We start from the raw sequence: 24,543 nt of genomic DNA, 5'->3' as shown, positions 1-24,543 counted from the left end.
AAAATTCCATGGACAGAGGAGCCTGGCAGGCTATAGTCCATGAGGTTGCAAAGAATCAGACACAACTGAGCAACAGAGTGCACGTGCACGCGCGTACACACACACACACACACACACACACACACACAGAGATAGGAAAATCCGTTTAGCAGTATAGATGTTTTGTGTAATGAAAAATTCTATAATATGTCTCCATAACTTTTCAGGTTTAAAAATAAACAAATGAAGGAAATATGAGGAAATATTACTAAGAGAAAATGTCACATTAAAAGTTAGACCCGGAACTTTGGGAAGCTAACTGATACAGTGAAGTATAACAGCTTGTATTTCTCTCCCCCTGCCACTGTGTTCAAGTCATGAAACCCACAATACAAAGAAAGAACCTTCAGAGTGGTTAGGTTTTCTTCTCTTTCTTCTAGATCTGATGCAGATCTAGACTACTTACCACGTTCTTACAGTGTGCTGTGTCCTGGGAGGGCGAAAGCTATGTCATGGACCCTATTTCTCTTTGTTCATTTGCTTGATTTTTATTTAAAATAATGTTCTTTGAAAAGCAATGCATGCACATTTTTAAAAATACAAAGTGTAAAAGATACCAGAAAAAGCCCACAATGTTAAAACTCATCATTCTACCACTCAGAAGTAACCACTGTTTGTGAACAGTTTCCTGTGCATAATATTTGTTTGTTTATAAAGATGAGATCACTCATTTCCCTTTCCCCTTCAACCTCCAGAAATGTCATAGTTTATATTTGTGACTGCAAATCTGAAATTAATTTTAGGTTCCTATGTGTTACAATCCTAATCTATTTATATTTTCCTTGATCCTTTTTTTAAAAAATCTCTGTATTACTTTTATTAAAATACCTCATATCAGCTACTTCAGATTCTTTACTGGATGATGCAGAAAAATGATTCATTCTATTACTAACCACAATCCTTGTTATTATTGGTCCCTAACTCCGTGTGAGGCACCACACTGAGAATTTTGTGTAGTTATCACATATTCACAGCCTCCCTCTGATGTAGGTGTTATCCCTGTTTTACAGAGAGGACTTTGAGTCTCAAAAAAGGCAATGTCATGAAATTAGAGTAACAGAGCCAAGTTCAAACCCAGCTTTGCCTGGTCTGTACTCTGAAAAAGTTGACCAGAAAGCCTCTTGCTTTCTTCCATTTCTTCTTTCTTCCAGGTATAATTTCCGAGGATTTCGCTGGTTACAAGCTATGATATTTGCCATAGAGGAAATAAACAGCAGTCCAGCCCTTCTTCCCAACATGACCCTGGGATACAGGATATTCGACACTTGTAACACCGTCTCTAAAGCCTTGGAGGCCACCCTGAGTTTTGTGGCCCAGAATAAAATCGACTCTTTGAACCTTGATGAGTTCTGCAACTGCTCAGAGCACATCCCCTCTACCATCGCGGTGGTGGGAGCTACTGGCTCAGGCATCTCCACGGCAGTGGCCAACCTGCTGGGGCTCTTCTACATCCCCCAGGTACCCATGCTGCCTTAGATGGGGCGATGAGGGCAGGGATCAGGAACAGCAGGCTCAGAGGATGCCACACCCAGTGTCCATACAGTTTGCTGTTATATTTTCCGTTCTCTGGCTTTACTTGGGCACCAAAGATCTTTTAATTATCTGTATCATGACCATTGGGGATTTCTGAGACCCCAGAGTCATCAACGTCTACTAGACCTTCACAATTCTTCCAAAATTCTTTCAAACATAAAACTTTGTGTTTGTTTTTTTTTTACTTCAGTGTTTATGGCCATTCTTCTGCCCTTCCTAAAAGGAGTAAGACCAAATGCTGTAAATCCCACCTTTCAAACCCAAACTATATGCCCTAAGTCCTATTCCCTGAAAAGTCTCTGTCTCTCTCTCCTCTGGTTGAAAGTTTAGCTCAGAGGAAAGTAGAGCATATTTTCTCACCAGAATTTAATCATTATTTTGCACATTCTATAACAGGAAAATATCCTGTTTCATTCAACAAATACTTGTAGAGTGTATATAAATAAGCAGTGTCTACTGTGCAGGAGCTCAGCCTAGATAGGGAAATAGATGTCTGCATTTTCAGATACTAACAATTCACTGAAATAAGTGCTTTAATAAATATTTGTTCAAAGTTGCATGTTTTTTTTCACTAAAAAAAAAAAAATACAGCAAACTCTAAATGCCATTTTGTGACCTGATTTTTTTTCCCATTAAGTCTATAGAGCAAACCTGTTTTGTGTGTTAATATTTATAGGTCTGTGACATCATTTATAATAGTGAAAAATTGGAAACAACCTAAATGTCCGTGGATGGGAGAATCAGCTCAACTCTGTTGCATCTCTGATATCAATTTTTAAATGTAATTATAAATCACTTTAAATTATTTTCTTCAACATCTAGTATTTAAAATTTGCAAGAGTACCTTTGCGAATTCACATTTCTAGGCTGGAAGATCTCCATTTCCTTGGTGATAGCCATTATCCCTTTCTATATATGTGGCAACTGAGAAAGTCTTGTCATCATTTCCCGAATCCTTACTTCAGGGAATTAAAGGTGTTTCCCATGGGGAAGCCCTGGCTCTGTAATCTTTGTGCCAAAATGATCTAACAAAGCCCACAACAGTAAATGTGTTGGGCAAGATGCAAATATGCATCTTTATATTTGGCATATTGTCCAGTAGTATTTTAAAACACAGTTAAAGCAAGTTGTCATGGTCAACAGATGTAAGGTGTAACTGCCATCAAGTAAATAAAGAACATGAAGGGGAGGGTTTTAATTCATTGTGGTTTGGATGAAAGATCAAGTTAAGTTGAACTTGAATTTTAAAAGCGTTGAGGAAACCGTAATAATTATCAGTCAAACCAGTGTAAGTATATCTGTGGCAGCAGTTCTCTGTCATGGCTGCATGTTGGAATCACTTCAAGAGGTTTAAACATACTGATGACTAGGACTCACCCACCAGAGATCCTTGTTTAATTAACATGAGATGCACCCTATCAGAAGTTCTGAAAGCTCCCTAGAGGAGTTGAACGCACAGCAGAGCTGGGAACCACTGCCCTGCAAGATGAGGACAGAGGCCCCAGTTGTATTTCTTATGCCACTCACGCCACCAAGTGGCTGGAACAAATGGGCTGGCTGGAAAAAGTTGTGGTTAGAAGTTTTCTGAATCATTCATGAAACTCTCCCCTCTTACAATAAAAAAGTTTTGTGTGTTTTTAAGGGGCTTTTTTGGGGGAGGAGTGGGTAATGAAGTGGTATTTATCCCAACTTTTATAGTTTGCCTTTCTAAAAGTAGACAAATATTATAAATGCATTCTTTAAGAGAAACATATCCATGAAGGATATGTTTGTTTGTAATTTTTATATCTTTGAAACCCTTTTGGCCCATTTTTCAAAAGAAGATCAAGAAGTGAACAATAATAAATGAATTTACAAAAGGCCTGAATATTTTCTGTCACTTGAGTCTGCAAATGGAGCTCTCTAAAAATAATAACATCTCAACAATTAATCTAACTACCTGCCTGATGAGATCTCATAGTAGAACAAGAAGGAGCTTATTTCAATGAAAGAGAAAAAGTGTCACTTTCACATTAGAATTCCCAAAATCAAAGCTCTTGTCATTCCCTCTTACTGAAAAGAAGTTCCATTTAGTGTAAAAATGCTTTGTCCTTCAGAAGAAATGGTCCAGTAACTTGAAACTTCCTAACTGGTGAGCCGGAACACCCAAGGGTGCTGCAGATGAGCTAAGACACTGATCCTCTCTGGGTCTGGGATGGTGGGTGGGGTCTAGGGTGGTCGGAGCTAGTCAGTCTCCTCCATTCACCCCACCTTCTATGTTTGCCATAAGGTGAAAAGAAATTGGAAGCTCTGCACTAATGAATGCTTTACATGGCATTTGGATACCCCTTTCAGGCAAAGATCTTTTACCACCAAAGATCTTGGCTTTCAATTGTTGGTGACCCACTCCCATGCTCAAATAGAACTGGCTATGTCCTAGAAAGTGGAAATACATCAAGACAGCTTCTCCAGAGTGTTTTTCAGCCTCTCCAAGTTTTGGAGAGCCACATCAAAATCCTGTCAAGGGACCTCCCTGGTAGTCCAGTGGCTAAGAGTCCAAGATCCCAATGCAGGGGGCTCGGGTTTGATCCTTGATCAGGGAACTAGATCCCACATGCCAAAACTAAAGATTGAAGATCCTGTGTGCTAGTACAGCCAAATAAATAAATTAAATAAATATTTTTTTTTAAAGTCTGCAAGTGGCCTCGACCACCACCTAAAACTGCAGAGGAAAGGGCTCTCAGTGGTGGTTGAGCTCACTGAGAAGCCAGGACAGGAAAGGATGTTTTTCTGACTATATTTGATGATGTGCCTCATTGGTATTGTGATGAAGGGGAATTGAGCCTAATAAACCTAAACGGCTAATTGAGCCTAAATGATAAGCAGTTCTTAGAAAGGACTGCAATTGTGGGTACTTTTGTCTAAAGTACTGTGGGGGTAGAGTAGGTGGGAAGATAGGGGAAGAAAGGGAATAGAATAGCTGGAGACTAGAAGAGAGAAACTAGGCAGAATAAGAAAGGGGAACCCCTGGGGCTCCTCTGAAGAGCCTTAGGTTCATAATCCAAAGGGAACTTGACTCCTTCCAGAAGTGAGTCATGGACAAAGTGTTCATTATAGTAAAGGGGAAGCTAAAATATTCAAATGAGAGTGTGGACCCCACAGGCATAAGATATGTACATGGAGCTGTTGTAACAAGTGAAGAAGCACAGAGAAAGTTAGGAGAAATTATGGAACAGTGCATAAAGGATAAGTAGATCCTATGGTTGTTGAGTTGACTTTATAGCCAGATTCATTTTTTTTAAATTTACTTCTGTCTATGGTGGGTTTTTGTTCCTGCACACAGGCTTTCTCTAGTTACAGTGTGCGGTTTTCTCATTATGGTGGCTTCTCTTGTTGTAGAACACTTGCTCTTGGATGCGCAGATTTCAGTAGTTGCATCTTCAAGAACTCTAGAGCCCAGGTTCAGTAGTTGTGGCTCAGGGGCTTAGTTGCCCCAGGCAGGGCACGTGGAATCTTCCCTAGCTGAGGATCAAACCTGTGTCCCCTGCATTGGCAGGTGGATTCCCAACCACTAGACTACCTGGGAAGTCCCAGACCCATTTTGAAGGGAGCAATGTGAAGGATCACCTACTAGGAATTAGAATGCTCCTTGATAGACTAGCAGATGCTTGAGTGTTCACACTGGAGAGGAACAGATTCTGGTTGTCCTCACTCTTTTATCCTGTCTGCAGTGGCCAGCATGGCCAGCATGTCTAATGTATTAGATCAATGAATGCTCAAAGATCCTCCTCCACACAGCCTTGAGGCCCACCGGGCACTTCCCTCACTCATTCATTCTGTATTCTCTCCAGGTCAGCTATGCCTCCTCCAGCAGACTCCTCAGCAACAAGAATCAATTCAAGTCCTTCCTCCGCACCATACCCAATGACGAACACCAGGCCACCGCCATGGCTGACATCATCGAGTACTTCCGCTGGAACTGGGTGGGCACAATTGCAGCTGACGATGACTATGGCCGGCCAGGGATCGAGAAGTTCCGAGAGGAAGCTGAGGAGAGGGACATCTGCATAGACTTCAGCGAGCTCATCTCCCAGTACTCTGATGAGGAAGAGATCCAGCAGGTGGTGGAGGTGATCCAGAATTCCACCGCCAAAGTCATCGTCGTGTTCTCCAGCGGCCCAGACCTGGAACCCCTCATCAAAGAGATCGTCCGGCGCAATATCACAGGCAGGATCTGGCTGGCCAGCGAGGCTTGGGCCAGCTCTTCCCTGATTGCTATGCCCGAGTATTTCCATGTGGTCGGAGGCACCATTGGGTTTGGTTTGAAGGCTGGGCAGATCCCAGGCTTCCGGGAATTCCTGCAGAAAGTCCACCCCAGGAAGTCTGTCCACAACGGTTTTGCCAAGGAGTTTTGGGAAGAAACATTTAACTGCCACCTGCAAGAGGGTGCTAAAGGACCGTTACCAGTGGACACCTTCCTGAGAGGTCACGAAGAAGGAAGTGCCAGGATAAGCAATAGTTCCACTGCCTTCCGACCTCTGTGTACAGGGGAGGAGAACATCAGCAGTGTTGAGACTCCTTACATGGATTATACACATTTACGGATATCCTACAATGTCTACTTAGCCGTCTACTCTATTGCTCATGCCCTACAAGATATATACACCTGCATACCTGGGAGAGGGCTCTTCACCAACGGTTCCTGCGCAGATATCAAGAAGGTTGAAGCTTGGCAGGTACCTCCTTCCCTTAGATAGCAGTTCACTGTGCAATAAGCGGAGTTGGACTGACCCAAGCAAGACAGATTAAAGTGGTTACCTCAAAAAGTCAATACCTAAATGATGTCACTAGATGTAGCCTTGGAGTCAAATTGTCTTTTCAAACATCTGGGCAACTGACTCCTGCAAAAATTGATAGTAATTTAATTTGATTCTCTGTTTCAAGCCTTGAGCTCAACTATTTGTTAGGCTAGTGTTCAAGATACCTGGAGTATGGTCCCTAAATATCTTTAAATATCCCAGGACAGATTTAGTACTGGGCGGAGTGTTTTTATAGTGCTTAAATTAAAGATATTGTTCCTTTGTAGGCAACAAATATTTCTTGAGTACCTATTATATCCCATAGGCTAAGGGGCATAAAACCATAAAATTAGTGTCACTATGTTTAGCCACCTCTTTTGCCTTTATATTACTCACAATATAATGTGTTGGACCCCCAAGAAAGTCAACTAAGCTTCAGTTCAGTTCAGTCGCTCAGTCATGTCCGACTCTTTGCGACCCCATGAATTGCAGCACTCCAGGCCTCCCTGTCCATCACCAACTCCCGGAGCTTACCCAAACCCATGTCCATCGAGTCAGTGATGCCATCCAACCATCTCATCCTCTGTCATCCCCTTCTCCTCCTGCCCCCAATCCTAAAAATAAGCTTAGGACACAAGTAAATCAAGGGCACAGAAAAAAAAAAAAAAACTCTTCTTAAAAAGATGCTGGATATTTCAAAAAGAAGCCCTGAAGTAGTTATCATAAAAAATAATACAAACTTCAGTGGAACCCCTACTCTTTAGACTTGTTTTGTATTTCTGAATTATACACAGGAGAGAAATAATCTTCTTTTATTTCATAGAGCTTCTGAAGATCAAAGTCTGACCTGACATATCCCATGAAGCCATTCATGTCTTGCATACGTACTTTGATTTTTCAGTCAGACTGTGTTTTACACTCTCTTTGTATTTTCCTCTGATAGACTGAACTATCAGAGTTCATGATGAGGGGGTAGTGAGGGGAGAGTGTGGACCCTCTGAATTTGGATTGAATGACTCAGTCTCCAGCTTCAGCTATGGTTCCCCCTTTTACTGGCTGCATCATCTCAGGAAAGACACCACTCTAAGTCAGTCTCTTCATCTGTAAAATGACCATAATACCCAGCCTACTTTCCACCCAAGTTTTTTGGAAAAGGAAATGAGATGATATATGTGAAAGCAGTTAGTAAATTTTCAAACTCTGAACAGGTGGTGATTGTTTTAGGTAGTATTTCAACATGCCTCAAATTAATCAATAAACTGGGTAAAAATTGATAATGAAAATAGCTTTGCATACAGAATCCAACCACCTCAAACCCTTGGGAAAAGTTGCCAAGAAACAAAGGGTGTACATCCTATGTCAGCTGCTTTAGCAATTCTCATAGAATGAGAAGTGACTGTCTAGGCTGGTAGAATGACCCGGGAGGACCTACAGGTTCTCAGCCCTTCTTGTGTATGAAAAGTCTCACTCAGACATCACTGTTGGCTAAAGTTTCTAATCCTTATGAGGGACTGAAAGTTTCCTTCCTCACAGTGCACCCCACACACTACCTGACAAAGAAAAAGGAGCTCTCATGAAGGTCAAAGACCAAAAAAACTTCAGAAACCATGATACTAAGGAGTGGAGTTTCAAGAAAGAAGAATAGACAGTCTTTTAGTAAATACTAGTGTCTTTCTCTCTTCCCTTTCATGTCTCCCTCTCCTTCTTCCTTTCCTTCCTGAGAAGCCTATGGGGGAAAAAAAATCCTAAAGAAAAATCCCAGGGTGGGATTGAAGGGGAAAGAGGCTACCAGTGGGTAGTTTGACAGGTCTGCTCTTAAATGACACTTTTCCCAGACAAGGAAGTAAAATCTGGATGTTCAAGGCTGAAATGGACATATGAGGGAAAATAAAAACAAGAATTAAGCTATAGTCAAGAGTGGGACTTTCAGTTTCATGCAGTGGAAAATTCAAACCAATTGGCTTAAACAAAAGCATAAACATTATTAATATCTCACAATACTGAAAATCTCAGAAAGACTCCAAGTAAAACTAGACTCTCTCTTCATCTGTTTGTTCCTTATCCCTTGGGGTTAGCAGTTTTCCACCTCTGCAACAGCTTCAGGCTCATAAAATCCTTACTGCTAGGTTCTCCTTCTCAGATTTCTTGGAAAAGTCCCAGAAACCACATTGATTAGACAGCCTGAAATCACAAGTCCATCTGTGAAGTTAGGAGTGGAGTTCTCCCAAACTACTTAGACTGAGCATAAGAGGAGAGTTGGACCCCCAAAGGGCAATCAGAATGCTGTTAGCAAAAGGAGGAGGAAAGAAAAGCTAAGTGGCCAAAATAAAGAGTAGCCACTACACAGACACCTCAGCTGACCCTAGGACAGGTAAGTATATGTCCTCCTGGCTCACACAAAATCTGGTACAATTCATCCAGGAGAGGAGACAGGAAAATAAGGTCAGAGTTCTGGGGAGGAGCAATATGTGGGCATTGTCCAAAGTGTCCTGTGTGCTTGCTGTAAAGTCTCCTTTAAGCCTCAGGAACCCAGGTGGTTGGGTGGGCGTTCTGCAATTTAAGATCTTCGCCATGTCTCAGTCTATCAAGAGATGGACCAACAATTATTCACTCTCATTATTAACACCTACATGGAAACATATCACCTGTACAATCTATACAGTCTAATCCTGGAATTCCACCCCCACCATCTCTCAATTCTCTTCTAAGCCAATCTGCCTCGTACCTCCTCACAAAGCACTTACTAGTTTTTGGATAGTACTTGTACCTGAAGAGCCATCAATTTTTGTCCCCTCTGTCATTGTCCACCATGAACTTTTTTTTTCAAAATTCTCTTTCTCCTGGAAGTCTTTTCTAATTATACCCCTCACCACCACATACACACACACTTTCTGACCATTCTTTCTTCTTCACTTTTGCCATTTATATAGACCCAATTTAATCTACAGCTCTTCAGCTGACCAAAATAGATTCTTATCAACTAAACTTCTGGTTAAATAAGGTCAATCACAATTTTCTTCTTTTGTTGATCTTTTTTTTCCCATAAAATTTATCAATCAAGTCATATGCCTTTAAAGTAACACTAACAGGTAACTTAAGAGCACACAGCATGCAATTCCCTCCTGACCTCCACAGACACCCCCAAGGCCTCCTCTCACCACTCCTCAGCTTTCTCTTCCCTCTGACTCCTCTGCTGTTCTCTGAGCTTCATAAAAGCGGGAACTATGTCTGTATTGTTCAGCATTGTGTCTAGAACCTCTGACACCTGAATATGTGTAGAAAAAAATGAATGGATAAATGAATAGCAATCTAGTTGATTTGACCTGACAACACAACATAGAGAGAGTCCTTTGCAGACAATTCTTCAACCCAGCAACCCAGCCTTGAATCAATGACTCTGGCCAGGATATTCTAGACTCTGATTGGATGAGCTTGGGTCACATGCCCAGGATAATCTAAACTCTGATTGAATGAGCATATTAAATTTGATTTAATAATCAAATTTAAATGGAACATCATGAAAATAAAAGTAGGTAAGGAACCACCTGCTTCCTTCTTTCAGGATGATTGTGCACAAGGCATGCTTCCTGCTTTCTCCCACCTTATACCAGCCACTCACTAGTCAAAAAATAGGCATGCATGGGAATTCCCTGATGGTCCAGTGGTTAGGAGTGGATACTTTCACTGTGGGGGCCCGAATTCAATTCCTGGTTGGGGAAATAAGATCCCATAAGCCGAGTAACACAGCCCCAAAAAAGGTATGCATGATGAAAGAATGGTGGTGATAACAGAAGTCAAATGGGATTAATCTTTCTAGGAATTGCTAGTACCATTGGGGTCTAGGGGGAAGGGGATGAATTGAGGTGAGAGCCAGAGGCAATAGAGGGGGAATAAGAAAACATGACTGAGGTTAGAGAAAGGAATTGGTCCTGGATTTCCTTACACTCAGCACAGGAAATGGCCATGAAGCAATAGACTCTTCTTCTCTATGTGAGCTGTCCCTTGTTTTTGTGAATGGAGTGCTTCATGCAGTCCATCCCATTTTCCCTCTGTGCTAAGAAGTTATGCCATATGTACATGCTGGAAATTCTAGTTTCTAGTCTTTGGCTTAATTCAATTGACCCTTAGAGTATATACCAAGAGGTGATTCCCATTTATGCTTATAATGAGCAATAATTTGACTTAAAAATTCTTTAGAGGAAATACCCCGAAAGGCCACAAGATGGAAATATTACCACATAATAGATAATACATAACAATACACATAGTAGATGATACATAATAATACATAGTAAGTGATGCATGGTCCCTCTTCTAGAATGCCTTTCTTGATGTTTAGTTTTCTTTTTGACTCTGTCAGTCTCTGTCTGTATATTATCTTCTAAGTTTAAGTCTTTCTTTCCTTTTTTCTTTTCTTTTTCTTCCAACCCAAGGATTGAACCTATATCTCCTGTGTCTCCTGCATTGCAGGGAGATTCTTTACCTGCTAAGTCATCAGGGAAGCCCTCTTTCTCATATTTCTTCCCAGATAAAATAATTTAGAAGCATATTACACAGAATTATAATCTCAAGTAAAATTTGTATTCTGTTTTTTAATGGAACTATTAGTTCCTTCTTTTAAAAGTCTCAAAAAAAAAAAGTGTGTCTGTGTGGGGATTCCCCAACAGTTCAGTGGTTAGGACTCCACACTTTCACTGCTGAGGGCTAGGGTTCAATCCTTGATCAGAGAACTAAAATCTCACAAGCTGCGTGGCTTGGCCAAAAAGAAAATAAAAATTAAAAAATAAAATAAAATTCTAAAAGAAGAGTGTTTTCTCTGGGGGAAATATCTAAATTATTTTTTAACTTATGTTGCCTTTTTGTGGGTCAGTGATTACCACTTTAAAGATTCCATATCATTGCTTTTAAGGGTGAAATGGTTTCCATCTCCGCCTCTGCTGATTTGAAAGGTATTGATATGATCCAGAAAATCAGGTGCTTGAGTACCTAACTTGCAAGTCAGTATACCAGAAGAAATATTAAAGTTGCCTAAAGAGATGACTTGAAGACATGACTTAATCAACTGATCAGTTCGGTTCAGTTCAGTCACCCAGTCGTGTCCGATTATTTGCGACCCCATGAGCTGCAGCACGCCAGGCCTCCCTGTCCAACACCAACTCCTGGAGCCTACCCAAACCCAAGTCCATTGAGTCGGTGATGCTATCCAACCATCTCATCCTCTGTTGTCCCCTTCTCCTCCCGCCCTCAATCTTTCCCAGCATCAGGGTCTTTTCAAATGAGTCAGCTCTTCACATCAGGTGGCCAAAGTATTGGAGTTTCAGCTTCAACATCAGTCCTTCCAATGAACACCCAGGACTGATCTCCTTTAGGATGGACTGCTTGGATCTCCTTGCAGTCCAAGGGACTCTCAAGAGTCTTCTCCAACACCACAGTTCAAAAGCATCAATTCTTCGGCACTCAGCTTTCTTTATAGTCCAACTCTCACACCCATACATGACTACTGGAAAAACCATAGCCTTGACTAGACGATCCTTTGTTGGCAAAGTAATGTCTCTTGATTATTAATGGGCAATGTGCAAATTTTGACTACAAAAATGCAACACTTATGTTATCTTACTTAAATATCTGCTATGAGGATGAAACACTATAGTACTGTGCAGGTGAGGATATCTGAAGTGAAGAGAAAGTAAACGATATCATCTGAATGGATCTTTAAGGATGGATAAGATGTATGGAGGGCTTCCCTGGTGGCTCAGACAGTAAAGAATACACCTGCAATGCAGGAGACCCTGGTTCGATCCCTGGGTTGGGAAGATCCCCTGGAGGAGGGCATGGCAACCCACTCCAGTATTCTTGCCTGGAGAATCCGCATGGACAGAGGAGCCTGGCAGACTACCATCCATAGCACCGCAAAGAGTCGGACATGACTGAGCAACTAAGCACAGCACAGTATGATGTATGGAAAGGATCTATTCCTTGAAGGAAATGTCAAATGCAAAGGCAAATATAACAACACAGATGAATAACAAAAACATCATGAAAAAAAATCCATACTGAAAACAAAAAACAAAGAATACAAACTGTATTGTGCAATTTATATGATATTCTATCTCAAATGATAGAAAAAAAAAACAAAACAGCAGTGACCCAGGGCTGCAAATGGGGTGAGGATTGACTTGAAAGGAACATCAGGAAAGCCTTTTGGGGTGACAGTAGTGGTAGTTACACAGGCATACATATTTGCCAAGACTCAGAACTATACACTTAAAATGGGTGCATTTTATCCTATGTAAGCTATATGTCAATAAAGCTGATTAAATAGGGAAAAAAACAGAAAGTCTCCAAGGGAAGGCATGTCATGCATGGAGATTTGAATGCCATTCAGTTTGGAACACCTCCAGTTACTGCCTCTTGTGTTGCCACAAGCATCATACATGTCTCTACCATCCCATTTTAAAATATGTCCATCTTCTCAACCTAAATTTCACATTAGTCAAACTGTTGTAGCTAGAGATAGACAATCTAATAGCTAGGCTATTTAATCTGACTCCTATACCTATATAGGTGAGGAGGCAAGCCACTCCAGTAATCTTGCCTGGAGAATTCCATGGACAGAGGAGCCTGGTGAGCTGCAGTCCATGGTGTCGCAAAGAGTCAGACACAACTGAGCGACTTGGCACAGTACACAGAACACTTATATAGGTAGTATACATTGTAATGTTGGAGAGTTCGGACTCTAGCACCAGACTGCTGCTGCTTCTAAGTCACTTCAGTCGTGTCCGACTCTGTGTGACCCCACAGACGGCAGCCCACCAGGCTCCTCTGTCCCTGGGATTCTCCAGGTAAGAATACTGGAATGGGTTGCCATTTCTTTCTCCAATGCATACATTCATGCTAAGTCGCTTCAGTCGTGTCCAACTCTGTGCGAGCACCAGACTAACTGGATTTAAATCCCATTTGCTACCTAACAGCTTTATGGCCTTGAGTAGTCATTTAATGTGCCTGTGCCTCACTTTCCTCACCTGAGAAATAGAAGCCTCTATCTGAAACTTACGAGTTTGTTATGAGATGACATTAGTCAATATGCATGCAGTGCTTAAGATACTGCCTATACATAATGAACTATTTTTTAATATATTTGGCCTTTTTATTAAAAAAGAAAGGATCATGCATTATGTAATTACTCTGAATTACTTTGTTGCAGCTAAGCGAATAATTCCGGCACTCTCCGCATTAAGAGACTTCCCTACTGCATGTAAGGTGTTAATTGCTCCTTTCATCATTCTTATATGGAACAGCTGTGGTTTGGGACTTACCCTTCTCTTCAGGCAACTCCCAGCTATCACGCCAACATTGTTACACTATGGTGATTCCAACTTTCTTTTTCCTCAAGAAAGTGGTAGGGGTTTTATAGTCAGTTTATTCCATTTTTTAATGGTTACTGAGAATTAAATTTGCCTATAACCAAGAATATAACATGCAAAATATAATACTTAACTGCAACTTTCTAAAAAGACCACAAAAGAGGATTGTGGTAGGCTACAGTCCATGGGGTTGCAAAGAATTGGACACGACTGAGCAACTTCACTTTCACTTTCAGAAGGTTTGTTTATCTGTTTAAATCAGAAAACAAGAACTTAGGTTACATTTATACCTCAAAAGGAGAAATTGGGTTGGCCCTTAATCCCACAGTATAATTTTAAATATTTTGCTTTTTAATATATAGGTTTAAGTTCCAACCGTAAAAGCCTTATAAAAACCTAATTTTTATGGTCCTCCTGCCTATTTACTCTTTAATATCACATTGGCCTTATTTTCCTCATCTATCCTCAGGTCAGTGAAAACCTCATTTGGGGCACCATTTGACAAACCTAGCAGTGTTGATTTAATGCCTATTCTATTATGCTGGGGTCGGGAAGATTCCCTGGAGTAGGAAATGGCGACCCACTCTAGTGTTCTTGCCTGGAAAATTCCATGGACAAAGGAGCCTGGCAGGCTATAGTCCATGGGGTTGCAAAGAGTCAGACACAACTTAGCAACCAAACAACAACAACAAAATAAATTTCTAGCCACAAAGGTTCCAGGGTGCTTTCTTTTCTGGATAAGGTGTTTGCACTATTAATTCTTACCTCTGCCTGTCTTTATCTCTTGTCCTGTCTGAGGCTAGAGTTACCAGGTCTCCTTAGTAAACTCTCAGCACCAAGTATCCTGGAGGTCATCTTGGTATGAAGGTCTCTATCTGCTGCTGAATGTCAGCTCCACCAGCGAAGTCATATTTGTATATTTTAAATCTCTTTCCTTGCTTTCTTTTTTGAAACAGCTTTTATTGAGATATAATTCATACACCATATAGTTCACCTATTAAAGTGTACAAGTCAGCAGTTTTTAGTAAATTCACTGAGTTGTGCAGACATAACTGCAATCAATTTTAGAATATTTCACCATATCAAAAAGAAATCTCATTTTCCATTCCCTTTGTATAACTGAATCATTTTGCTGTACACCTTAAACTATCACAATGCTGTTAATCAACTATACTCTGATATAAAATAAAAAGTTAAAAAAAATAAATCTCATACCTTTTAGCTATCACCCCCTCTCACCTCATTCCCCCCATTCTTAAATAACCACAAATTTACTTTCTATATCTGTATATTTGGACATTTCTGTACATTCATATAAATAGAGTCACAAAATATGTGGTCTTTTGCAACTGGCTTCTTTCACTTAGCATGTTTTCAAGATTCATCCATCTTGTAGCATCTATCAGTACTTTATTTATTTTTATGGCTGAATAGTATCCACTTGTATTTTATTTATCCATTCATATAATTGATAGGTATTAGGCTGTTTCCACTTTTTAGTTATTATGAATGTTGCTGCTATGAACATTCATGTATGGTTCTTGTGTGGACTTAGGTTTTCATTTTTCTTGGGTATATACATAAGAGTGGAATCGCTGGGATGTATGGAAACTCTATGCTTAACTTTTTGAGAAAGTGCCAGACTATTTTCAAAAGTAGCTGCTTCATTTTACATCCCCACCAGTAGTGTATGGAAGATACTAATTTCTCTTCGTTCATACCAAGACTTGTTATTACCTGATCTTAAGCCTCTTGGTATGAAATCTAGTCTCTTTGCCTTGACTGCTCTTTGCCTGTCAACTTTACTTCCCCTTGTTCTCTAACACTTATACAAATTTTGAGAAGTTGGTCTCTTCCCTGCCCGCATAATACTTTGTTTGCCCATGTTGTGCCCACTGTCTTTAACACCTTCCTTGGTGGTGGTAAAGTGTCCTTTACCACTCCAAATTTTCTCCATGCCTCAAGCCTGCAATAAGCCCCTTTTAATGTCCATCTCCCCTGAATTCCTCTGTGCTCAGAGCTGATTCCCTTAAGTTAGGCATTAACTGTATTTTATCTTGCACTGTTGGCTCTATCATCCAATATGTCTTATATCTTATCACTCTAATCCATATGTAAACTCCTTGAGGACTTTATTACTACATCCTGTACTACCACAGCCCAATTTAAATCACACAGTAGATATTCTATAAATATTTGTTTATTGATTGATTCTAACAGTATAAAAATATAACCTTGAATTTAGAACGGGTTTTTAATTGACATATAACTTAGTTTTTAATATTTATTTTATTTATTGTTTATTTAGTTGGCTGCACCAGGTCTTGGTTGCAGCATGTGGGATCTTTTAGTCATGGCATGCAAACTCTCTAGTTGCAGCATATGTGATCTAGTTCCCTGACCAGGGATCGAACCCAGGCCCTCTGCATTGGGAGCACAGAGTCTTAGCCATTGGACCACCAGGGAAGCCCCTACAATGAGTTTTTTAATCGAAATTCTTTAAATGATTTTGATTGGTTCCCTTTTCTTTTAAGGTAGGATATGCTAGAAATCACTAGCCTATGCCAACAGCAATACAGAATAATTATAGACAGTGATGATGTTTGAGTCACTTTTCTGTCCCGTCTGATTAATGTGGAAGATGACCATTTAATTGTGAAATGATCTTATTCCAGTTCCCCTTCCAATTCACCCACTGTTGCCAGGAGAGTTTCTTGCAGAGAAGCTGTAGACTGAGAAAAGTAGAGGAGGAGCTTATTGTCTGGAGAATAAGAACCAAGGAATTGAAACCTGCATAGGCGAAAGAAAATGTATGCTAAATAATCTATCTTTACTGTTGCATATGCTTTTTAAAGTATTCTTCAAACAAGAATGATGCTTTTAAAAAATATATTTAATGAGGAAATATTTCTGACAAATATTGCCATTGATGCTCTCAACAATTCATATTGGAGTCAAGAGGGTGTAGCAGAAAAGCACAAGTTTAAATTACAGCTGGAGAACTTTCTAGCTTATGACTTCTGTGAGTTTCTTGACCTCTCAATGCCTCGGTTTCCTCATCTATAAAATGAAGATATTAATAGTCCCTATCCATAGATGTGTTATGAGGGTCAGATGAGATGAAGTGTGCAAAGCATTAGTACAATGCCTGGCAGAAAGGAAGTGTAAATAAGAAGTAGTCCCCTCTCTCTTCACTCTTCTTACCTTTTATGCAGATCAGGGCAAAGATAGAGTTAGCATGACATGTGGAAAGGATATGACAAGGATAAAACATTTGCACTGACAGGTAGTGGTAGATACATGGGACCAAAGTATGGAAGGCTTTGGAAGGTACCTAGAGAAGTTTGAAGCATGTTTCTTCTAAACCATGGACGATCCCCACTAGGAAGTAGAAGAGGCATGGTTATAGAATGGAGAAGGGTGGGCTGGTCATGTCAGAAAAATTCCAGAGTAGGTGGGAAGAATGAGGTTCTGAGTGCTGCAAGAGGGGTCAGTCTTATAGAGCAGAAGGAATGCATGTTCCTCGGAGAGAAGGAGATGTGTCAGAACATCTGGGTAGAGACAAAAGGATGTGCCCCACTGTGTACAGGTCATCCTGAGAGCAAAGGGGCCAAGGGAGGAAAGTTGGAGATATCAAATATAGGAAAAGAGCAGGTTTGTGGCACCACCTCTCTGAGGACTGCTTTAAGGGCTCAGTAAGAATGAAGGGAAAATGTAAGATTGGTGATCACTGAGGAAGGTTTGGAGAACATCCTTAGTAGGATTCATTTTCCATCTTTTTTTGTTTGTTTGTTTGTTTTGAGGATAACTCAGCTGCTCTGCGGAGAAGGCAATGGCACCCCACTCCAGTACTCTTGCCTGGAAAATCCCATGGACGGAGGAGCCTGGTAGGCTACAGTCCATAGGGTCGCTAAGAGTCGGACACGACGGAACGACTTCACTTTCACTTTTCCCTTTCATGAACTGGAGAAGGAAATGGCAACCCACTCCAGTATTCTTGCCTGGAGAATCTCAGGGACGGCGGAGCCTGGTGGGCTGCCGTCTATAAGGTCGCACAGAGTCGGACACGACTGAAGCGACTTAGCAGCAGCAGCAGCAGCAGTGGCTCTGGTTGCAGAACAAAGGAACCAGGCAGTAGGGAGTGAGGGATCCCCGTCCCCCACAAGCCTGGGACAAAAATCAGAGCAGCCAACTTCCACCAGGGCAGCAATGAGAGCACTAAAGGGGCCACCACACGCACAGCAGGTGACTGAGGCGCCCAGGTGCTGTGTCTGTACGCACATGTGGCCGGCCACATTCTCTGTCCCTACACTCACCCTAGGGCTGTTTATGAGCAAATTCACGTGGCTCCTTTTCTTTATTTAATTTCCCTTACAATAAATGTTGGCTTTAAAATACAGTCAAATACAGATATAAATTGTTTTTTTTTAAAAAGCTGTGTCATCTCTAGAGTGGAGTAGAACATGAAAGCTGCCCTTCCCTCGTCACACATGTGGATAATAGGGCCCAAACTTTTCTCGGGGTCAGATTAGATGCTGGTTTTTCAGGTACCTTAAAAGTTATGCTAAACGGGAGAGGTACTTCTAAGTGTACTCCTAGAGCCACCACAGCGTAGAACAGAGAGAAGATCAAACTAGAACTTGGAGATTCCTGCAGTCTCTAGGACCCAGTCCTCTCATCCTGCCGGTGAGGAGACGCAGTCAGAGCCAGAGAGTGAGAAAGCCCTGCGAGTCACGAGGTACAGTGTAGTGAGGACCCCTACTCTCACTGTCTGGACTGTGTGTGTGTTTCACTCTCTCTCGGTGCCTCAGTGACCTCCTGGCCCTAGGTAGTTCCCACGTGAAAGATAAGCTGCCCAGTGCCCACTGCTTCCTCTTGGCCCAAGTCAGGGGTGCACAGGAAGCAGAGGCAGGAGCCTAACGATGCTGCAGTGGAGCAGAGCCACTACGAGTGCAGGCTTGGCAGCACTTCCTAGCTGTGTGCCCGGGACTAGATACTTCCTGTTTCCTCGGTTTCTCCATCAATAAAATGGGCGTGCATGCATGCTCAATCATGTCTGACTCATTGCAACCATATGGACTGTAGCCCCCCACACCCCCAGGCTCCTCTGTCCCTGGGATTTCCCAGGCAAGAATACTGGCATGGGGTGCCGTTTCCTCCTCCAGGGGATATTCCCCACCCAGGGATTGAACCGGTGTCTCCTGCTTTGCAGGCAGATTCTTTACCGCTGAGCCACTGGGCAAGTCCCAAAATGAGGGTTAATAGTACTATTTGTTGTGAAGATTAGATAACAAATATAAAACATTCAGCATTGTGCCTCAAAGGTAATAAAATAACTAGTAAGATTTGGTGATTATTATCATTACTTTTTTGTACAAGGGCTTTGTGACTCATAACACCCTGTAAAAAGTAAAGGACTGGCCATGATTATAACAGTGATGGCCAAGGCTCCACTCATAGCCTTCTTTATTTCTTCCTTCTACCCTTCTCTCTGTGAACTTTGGCAGCAGGGCACTTCCACAGACGCAGTAGCTTAGAGAAAGATGGTGCAGAGTGTAAGAGTACTTACTCTTTCCAAATCCCATCTCAGAAGACACCAGGGATGGCTCTGGCTTACAACCCTTTCCCTCCTGGGTACCACCAGATGATGGTGCACCTGTAAAAGCCTTGATTTGGCCAGTTCCATGGTAAGATGTATTCCTTTTCCTTTCCTGACTTCAAGAAAATATTTCCTACCCCAGTTGTTAGGTTGACCAAAAAATTCATTGTAGTTTTTCTGTCACATTTTATGAAAAACCCAAATGAACTTTTTGGACCATCTGACACAATTCGCATACCAAATAAAGCTCATGGCTTACCAAGGCTGCCACTAACACATCTAAGTACCTTAATATAAATTACAAAAAGGTCCCTCTTCTTCAAGTTATGTCCCTTCCACTTTGTTTGAACAAGATAGTTTACTGTCCTTGTGTAGTGCTCAACCTACATAACCATATGTGGCAGCCCTGTGGCTTGTATTCAGAATATTCATCTCTGTTCTTTAGGTCCTGAAACACCTGCGGCACCTAAATTTTACCAGCAATATGGGAGAGCAAGTAACTTTCGATGAATGTGGAGACCTGGCAGGGAACTATTCCATCATCAATTGGCACCTCTCCCCAGAGGACGGCTCCATAGTGTTTAAGGAAGTTGGATATTACAATGTCTATGCCAAGAAAGGAGAGAGACTCTTCATAAATGATGAAAAAATCCTGTGGAGTGGATTCTCAAGGGAGGTATGTGCTGTCCATCAGGATACTAGATGTCTCCACCACAGGAAGAAACTGTGCTGGGCTTTGAGAGGGCCTTGGGCTTTGCCACTGGACTTCCAGAATCACGAGTCCACTTCCATTAATTCACTAACTGCGTTGTCAGGATTCCCTGTGAAATCCATGAGTGTTTAGTGTCCAGAAGAGAATTCTCAGAACCGGAGGCCCATGCTTATTGTATTGAAACAATTTTATTCTTTACAAATCTGACTCCATGGCTAATAATAGTTTCTTTGGCTAAAACTTTCCCCAACCAGAGCAAAATATTTAAGCAAACACAAGCATCACTCAAGACAGGCATGGACAATTCACACAGAGGTAGCTCCCTGTTACCCAAAATAGCTTAGGACTGACCTATAAATCAAAAAGACAATTTATTCTCCTTCTATGGGAGAACTGTAGCAAATAGGAGGATGCTTGTGACTGTGATCACGGCCTCCTTCCATGCGTATCACTTCATCTAGAAGCCTGATTAATAACCAGAGGCACATTACTCCCAGTGAATATGCACTTAAGAAAAAGATACGTGATAAGCTGAAATAATAGCCATTCTACGACGGTTGTGTCCTAGAATATAATACGTTCTAAGGACCCAGATCCTCTGTAGGAACAAACCCTGGACCAGGCATCCTCTCTGCTGCTGCTAAGTCTCGTCAGTCGTGTCCGATTCTGTGCGACCCCATAGACGGCAGCCCACCAGGCTCCCCAGTCCCTGGGATTCTCCAGGCAAGAACACTGGAGTGGGTTGCCATTTCCTTCTCCAACACATGAAAGTGAAAGGTGAAAGTGAAGTTGCTCAGTCCTCAGTCATATCCGACTCTTAGCGACCCCAGGGACTGTAGCCTACCTGGCTCCTCCGTCCATGGGATTTTCCAGGCAAGAATACTGGAGTGGGTTGCCAGTGCCTTCTCCGGGGCATCTTCTCTAACTCTTCCAAAAAGCATGGATGAGAACTGCTATATTTCTCTTTGCATTTGCCTTTCTATTATTGGAGTAGGAAATGGCAGCCCACTCCAGTATTCTTGCCTGGAAAATCCCATGGACAGAGGAGACTGGTGAGCTACAGTCTATGGGGTCGCAAAGAATCAGACACAACTGAGGGACTAACACTTTCTATTATCACCTTTGAGTATCTTGGACCCCTTTTTATGACATGACCAAAAATTCAACTTCATCTTTTTACCAAATGCGTCTTAGGTTGCCGAGTTTCTGATGAGATGCTACAATTTCACTGTTTCTCAATTTCAAGCATCAGTTACCCATAAGAAGTTCTCCTATAGATGGCAAATCTCATCCACAGCGTGCAAGTCTTTTTAGTTTCTACCGCAGAGAATGAATTCTCCATTATAAACATGTCATGACCCTTTTTCAGACAGAGTTTTGGGGATTCCAGAGGGTATGTTCCTCTGTCCACTAATTATACTCTTGTCTAAATTATCACAAGTATCAATTGACTACAGTCTAAATTGATCAGCTATGTTATTTATTATCTGTTCCCTGCTGTTGTTGACTCATCCAGGTTATAGTTTACCTCCGCTGATGCACACAGTTGTCTCTAATTGGTGTAGATTGAACCACTGTTATTTTGTTATTTTGAGGTTTTTGCCACTCACAGCCTAACAGAAGCCAAGAAGGAAAGCTACTAAACTCATTTTAAAAGGCTAATATAATCTTAACATCAAAAACAGGCAATAACAGTACAAGAAAAAAACAATTATAGGCCAATTTATAAACACAGATGTGGTCACATCCTAAATAAAATATCAACAAAGTTGGACCAGCAGTGTATAAAATACATATCATGATCCAGTAGAGTTTGCAGTGAATTTACAGGCACATAATAATAGCAAATATTACAGTGTTCATAAATGTAGCTTATCCTTTCCTTCCTTCAAACCAGGGTCCTGAGAGTCTCAGTGACTTTTATTCCTCTTTCATTAGAAAATATTGCTGATCATCTGTTCAAGACAACTTAAGTGAGATGGGCCTTCATACTGTCCTTGTCTTATTTTAGAATCAAGGTTATTGTACTGGGCTTACAAGAATTAGTTGGAAGGTGCTCCTTTAAGAATATATATATTTTCATGATCTCTGCTAGAGTTTGTATAAGATAAAATTGCCCTGTTCTTTGAAAGTTTAGTATTACTTGCTTGTGGTGAACAAGGATGATGGTCATCTCAGGTATTACTATGTGGTGGGGAGGAAGTAAGTGGAAAGAGGGGTATATAGTTAGATGTAGGTTATTATCCTGGTCCTAGTTTCTGTTTTGGGTGGTAGTCATTAAAAATGAGGGGCTTCCTGGGTGGCTCAGTGGTAAAAGAACCCACCTACCAATGCAGGAGACACCGGTTCAATCCCTGGGTTGGGAAGATCCCCTGGAGGAGGAAATGGCAACCCACTACAGTATTCCTGCCTGGAGAACCCCATGGACAGAGGAGACTTGCAGGTTATAGTCCACAGGATCACAAAGAATCAGACACGACTGAGTGACTGAGCATGCCCACACACATTAAAAATGACTAGCCAAAAGTGGCTCAAACATGAACAAGTAATAATAGATTAAGGATTATGATTAATCAAACTCTGTGCACCTGAAGTCCATTAAGGAAATAAATTAACTAAAAACTATGTTATCTGAAGCTAATGTAGCTATTGCAGCTTTCTTTTGGTTAGTAATCACCTGGTATAGTTTTCTGATCCATTTACTTTCGCCTCTTCCATGCCCATCAGGCCTACCTCACTGAGTTGTTGCAAGGATCTCAGAAATCACCCTGTAAAGCCTAAAAGAAAATTGAAGGAATTGCATTTTACTACAAAGTTCAAAGTCTCATTTTCAAATGTCCTCTTGTCTCAGCATTTCCCCTTGTGGCTCTCCCTCTGGGTGTAGGTCCATGTCCCTGTGTCCTGTAGTTTGTCTCAAACTTTTAGTTCGATGGAAAGTAAACAGATGTCTTATTCTGGGACTTGTAGAGGATGGAAGGGAAGGCTGTTTAAGGAGGATTTTGTTACTGCGTAGACTCCCAACAATTGATCTTCCACGAATTCCACCTGAGATGGGTTTGCGTGCGTGCGTGCGTGTGTGTGTGTGTGTGTGTGTGCCTGCACTTTCCCATAGGTATTTGTCCCCTTCAGAGATAATAGGAATACAGACCGTTACACAGACCGCTGGCCCTTCCTCTGCCTGGATTGGGCCTGAGTCTGCCACATTGGTGCTAGTGCCCAGCTCCTCCCTCGGACACATGTCAGAGGAGCTGGAAGACTGATCCCACAGCTGCAGCCCCTCACTGTTGTGATCTCCGCCCTCCAGGTGCCTTTCTCCAATTGCAGCCGAGACTGCTTGGCAGGGACCAGGAAAGGAATCATTGAGGGGGAGCCCACCTGCTGCTTTGAGTGTGTGGAATGTCCTGATGGGGAGTACAGCGATGAAACAGGTAAAGGAGCAACTCCTGGTGGACATGCAGAGCTCCCTTCACTTTGGGGCCCTGGGCTCAGCAAAGTCCCTGGAAGGGCTGGGCTGAGATGGTGCTTAGCACGGTTTCTCAGCATCACACTGGGCTGCACACTGTGGGGGATAGAATCGGAATATTAGATATCTCTGTAATACCATAAAAGTTTACAAACACGTCTGTTGCATGTCTTTCTGTTACTTCGATACTGCACTCCAATATTCTTTTTCTTTTCTTAGAGCTCAGTGATCCTGAATAGACAAAGTTGTATCTGTTCCAGGCTCCAGAGTTAATAGGTCATGATAGATTATCTACAGAGTGCCTGGCACTGGACTTACTATCTTATTTATGTTTCTCCTATGCCTCAGTTTCTTCATCTATAAAGTGAGAATAATAATAAACCTATCTTACAGAGTTTGGAGGATTAAATTAGATAAAACTGGTAAAACACCTGATAAGTTATAGAGAAATATTTGATTGGCATATTGGAGGCACTCTATAAATACTAAATATAATTTTTTTCTCATTATTATTAACTCATTTCATCCTCACTACCATGATGGAGTTATTATTGCTTCCATTTCACTGATGAGGAAACTGAGGCTCAGAATGGTTAAGGAGCCTGACCAAAGTCACACAGCTAATAAATGGCAGGGCCAGGATTCCCATCCAGATCTCTGACTGCAAAGCCCATGCTCCTTTCACTCCCAAAACTGCACACTGATTGAGACACAGCAGAGGCTTAATAAACATTTGTTGGTCAAATGAGTCTGCAGCCACCCTCACTAGAAAGCCACTGATGTGGAGTGAGGAAGGTACAGATCAGAATCGTGGAGTACTTTGCCTTGATCTAAGATGCTACTCTGGCGTGTCTACAGAGACCATCCTTATGTCCAAAATAAGTCAGACTGAGTGTGAATCACTGTGAAAATTGGTGGACAGTGCCAGACACCCAGTATGCAGGGCAGCCACCTACCAGTCTGGTAAGACTGATCATTCTGTGCTTGCTGAATGATGGTTTGTACATCAGCAAGTAGTGTTAAAGGAAGCAAGTAGCCCTCCTAGAGTTTGGGAT

The 24,543-nt window shown here is 41.6% G+C and overlaps 2 protein-coding genes and 1 non-coding gene across 9 annotated transcripts in view; 1 reads left to right on the top strand and 2 right to left on the bottom strand.

Annotated features, from left to right (window-relative positions):
• The window catches only part of ILDR1 (immunoglobulin like domain containing receptor 1), a 272,897-nt gene that overhangs the window by 231,989 nt on the left and 16,365 nt on the right, over positions 1–24,543 (bottom strand). The gene's annotated exons all lie outside the window — the stretch shown is intronic.
• The window catches only part of CASR (calcium sensing receptor), a 29,646-nt gene that overhangs the window by 1,452 nt on the left and 3,651 nt on the right, over positions 1–24,543 (top strand). Inside the window, exons 2-5 of one of the 2 annotated variants that reach the window (XM_081571808.1) lie at positions 1,191–1,497; positions 5,403–6,287; positions 19,759–19,989; positions 23,330–23,453. In XM_081571808.1, the coding sequence (XP_081427934.1) occupies positions 1,191–1,497; positions 5,403–6,287; positions 19,759–19,989; positions 23,330–23,453 (1,547 nt within the window). Of the gene's footprint in view, positions 1–1,190; positions 1,498–5,402; positions 6,288–19,758; positions 19,990–23,299; positions 23,454–24,543 lie in introns of both variants that reach the window. The other variant, XM_081571807.1, reaches the window with a different exon arrangement.
• On the bottom strand, positions 16,108–16,180 carry TRNAG-CCC (transfer RNA glycine (anticodon CCC)). Its single transcript has one exon. It is a non-coding gene; the product is annotated as a tRNA-Gly (tRNA).

The sequence above is a fragment of the Giraffa tippelskirchi genome, chromosome 2 (genome assembly GCF_054371585.1).
Source record: "Giraffa tippelskirchi isolate mGirTip1 chromosome 2, T2T-mGirTip1v1.2.pri, whole genome shotgun sequence".
Lineage (NCBI taxonomy): Eukaryota > Metazoa > Chordata > Mammalia > Artiodactyla > Giraffidae > Giraffa > Giraffa tippelskirchi.
The sequence above is the reverse complement of the archived record's forward strand: the minus strand, read 5'-3'. Positions and strand labels throughout refer to the sequence as shown.